General features: G+C 49.4%; 1 protein-coding gene across 1 annotated transcript in view; it reads right to left on the bottom strand.

Annotated features, from left to right (window-relative positions):
* PRDM7 (PR/SET domain 7) overlaps positions 1-1,161 on the bottom strand; it is a 22,440-nt gene extending 21,279 nt beyond the window's left edge. The window contains exons 1-2 of the mRNA XM_059381648.1: positions 1,152-1,161; positions 703-766 (exon numbers count right to left, since the gene is read on the bottom strand). Of these exons, the coding sequence (XP_059237631.1) occupies positions 703-766; positions 1,152-1,161 (74 nt within the window). The remainder of the gene's footprint in view (positions 1-702; positions 767-1,151) is intronic.
* Positions 1,162-1,775: the final 614 nt, after the last annotated feature.

Here is a 1,775-nt window from a genome sequence, read left to right on the forward strand (position 1 = left end):
GAAATTAAGTAACTTGTTACCTCCATAACTAGATAACGGCAAGCACATATCCTGTGCAAACAGGATGCCTGTGATCACCCTGTCTGTCAAGAAGGAAGACAAAGGAGGAACAGGGACCTTCAGGAGTGATAATAAGTCAAGGCTGTCAAGGCTATGTTGAGAGAGCTGCCAGAGCAACCAGCTGTGTCCGTGCCTTGAACCCAACAATGTGCATGATTTCAAATTTACCAATCAGACCCCTGTAACCATGCATCTGCTTCTGTAAGCTCGCTTCCTGCCACCCAAACCCCGTCCTATATAATCTGCTCCCCAACCTAGCCCGGCGCGCTCAGTCTCCGGAAGGCTGATGCGTCTGCAGGCGCCTGTGTAACCAATAAACCTCTTGCAACTTGCATCCAGGGGAGGCTTGGTGTCTGCTTCTTGGGTGCGGATCGAGGGTCTTTCAAGATCATGACCTGAGCCAAAGGCAGAGGCTTAACCCACTGAGCCACCCACATTTCTCTTTTTTAAATAAAATTTTAAATTTAATTTTATTTCCCATCACAACACACACATTTCTTAAAATACCACAGTTTCAAAATCTGTAAGTAAGTAGCACTCACAAGAACAACTATTACCCCTGTCTATTCAATTTCTGTTTTACATGTCTTGCATGGTGGTCACAGCACAGTGAAGCACATAAAACTCCCGCAGTATGTTTACGACGGCGAGATGAAGGTAAGGATCAGCAGGTCCAGGTTGTGGTCTAGGGCTAGCGGTAAGGGAGCTAGGGCAGAAAATGAGGGTTAGGTTTAAGCCAAACTGGTCCTCTTCCCTCTCCCTCCTCTTCATCTCTGCAGGATGCACAGGACTTACCCAGAGTCACACACGAAGCAGTGGTTGAGCTGGACCACGGGTTTTCTACTCCCTGTCTCCCCATCCTAGGCGCTAATGGAAAAAGAATGAAATCAACGTCTGCTCTGGTCACTGCCTGTTTCAGACCTAACTCAACCTCGGCCAAGGGTGTGGAAGGCCTCAGAGTTCATGCAGATACTCCCTGGGAACAGCACTGCTGGCCCCACTTTGCCTGGGCAGCTCCAGGTTCCAGCCCAGACCTGACCCACCTTAGTAGATATGTGTGTGTTTATGCAGGACTGAGTGCAGTGGCTTACCTGCCCCCATGTGGAGCCTTCTTTTGGGCTGGTGGGGCCCTCCTGGCACTGGCTGGATCCTTGGTCCTATCTGAGTGATCAGCAGTAGACAGTTGGGTCTCAGACAGGACAATTCTTAGCTTCCAACCTTCCAGACAAGCATCTGTGGTCCTCCAGCTCAGGCCAGCCTGGATCTTGACAATGTCCAGCCCATTACTGAGCTGACTGTGCTCTTGGTAACTTAACAGGTCCATGGGCAGTGTAGGAAGCCCTTGGGGATGTTTCCATTCCCAATGTCTGTGTGGTTGAGACAAGCAACTCCTCCTTCGTGGCCTCCCAGCATTCCAAGAGAGTAATAACCCTCCAGACTTTGAATGTGGCTGGTGGCCACAACAGCCACACTGCACACTGGCCCTGCAGTCCTTTGGCCTCTGGTTATAATGTAAATATTTGACATGCGTGATTGTTAGGAATTAAGGATATAGGAGAATCTGTGTCTCCAAGTGGGCAGTTTCTGGCTGAGGCTGCATGGTCTCGGACAGCTACATGCATGACCCTAGAAGGCCTGCCAAGAATGGATTTTGAGCTGTGGAATAATCTTGAGTCTCCCATGGTTTCACTGAGCAATAATTTCCTTACCATCCT

Source organism: Mustela nigripes, chromosome 17 (genome assembly GCF_022355385.1).
Source record: "Mustela nigripes isolate SB6536 chromosome 17, MUSNIG.SB6536, whole genome shotgun sequence".
Taxonomy (NCBI): domain Eukaryota; kingdom Metazoa; phylum Chordata; class Mammalia; order Carnivora; family Mustelidae; genus Mustela; species Mustela nigripes.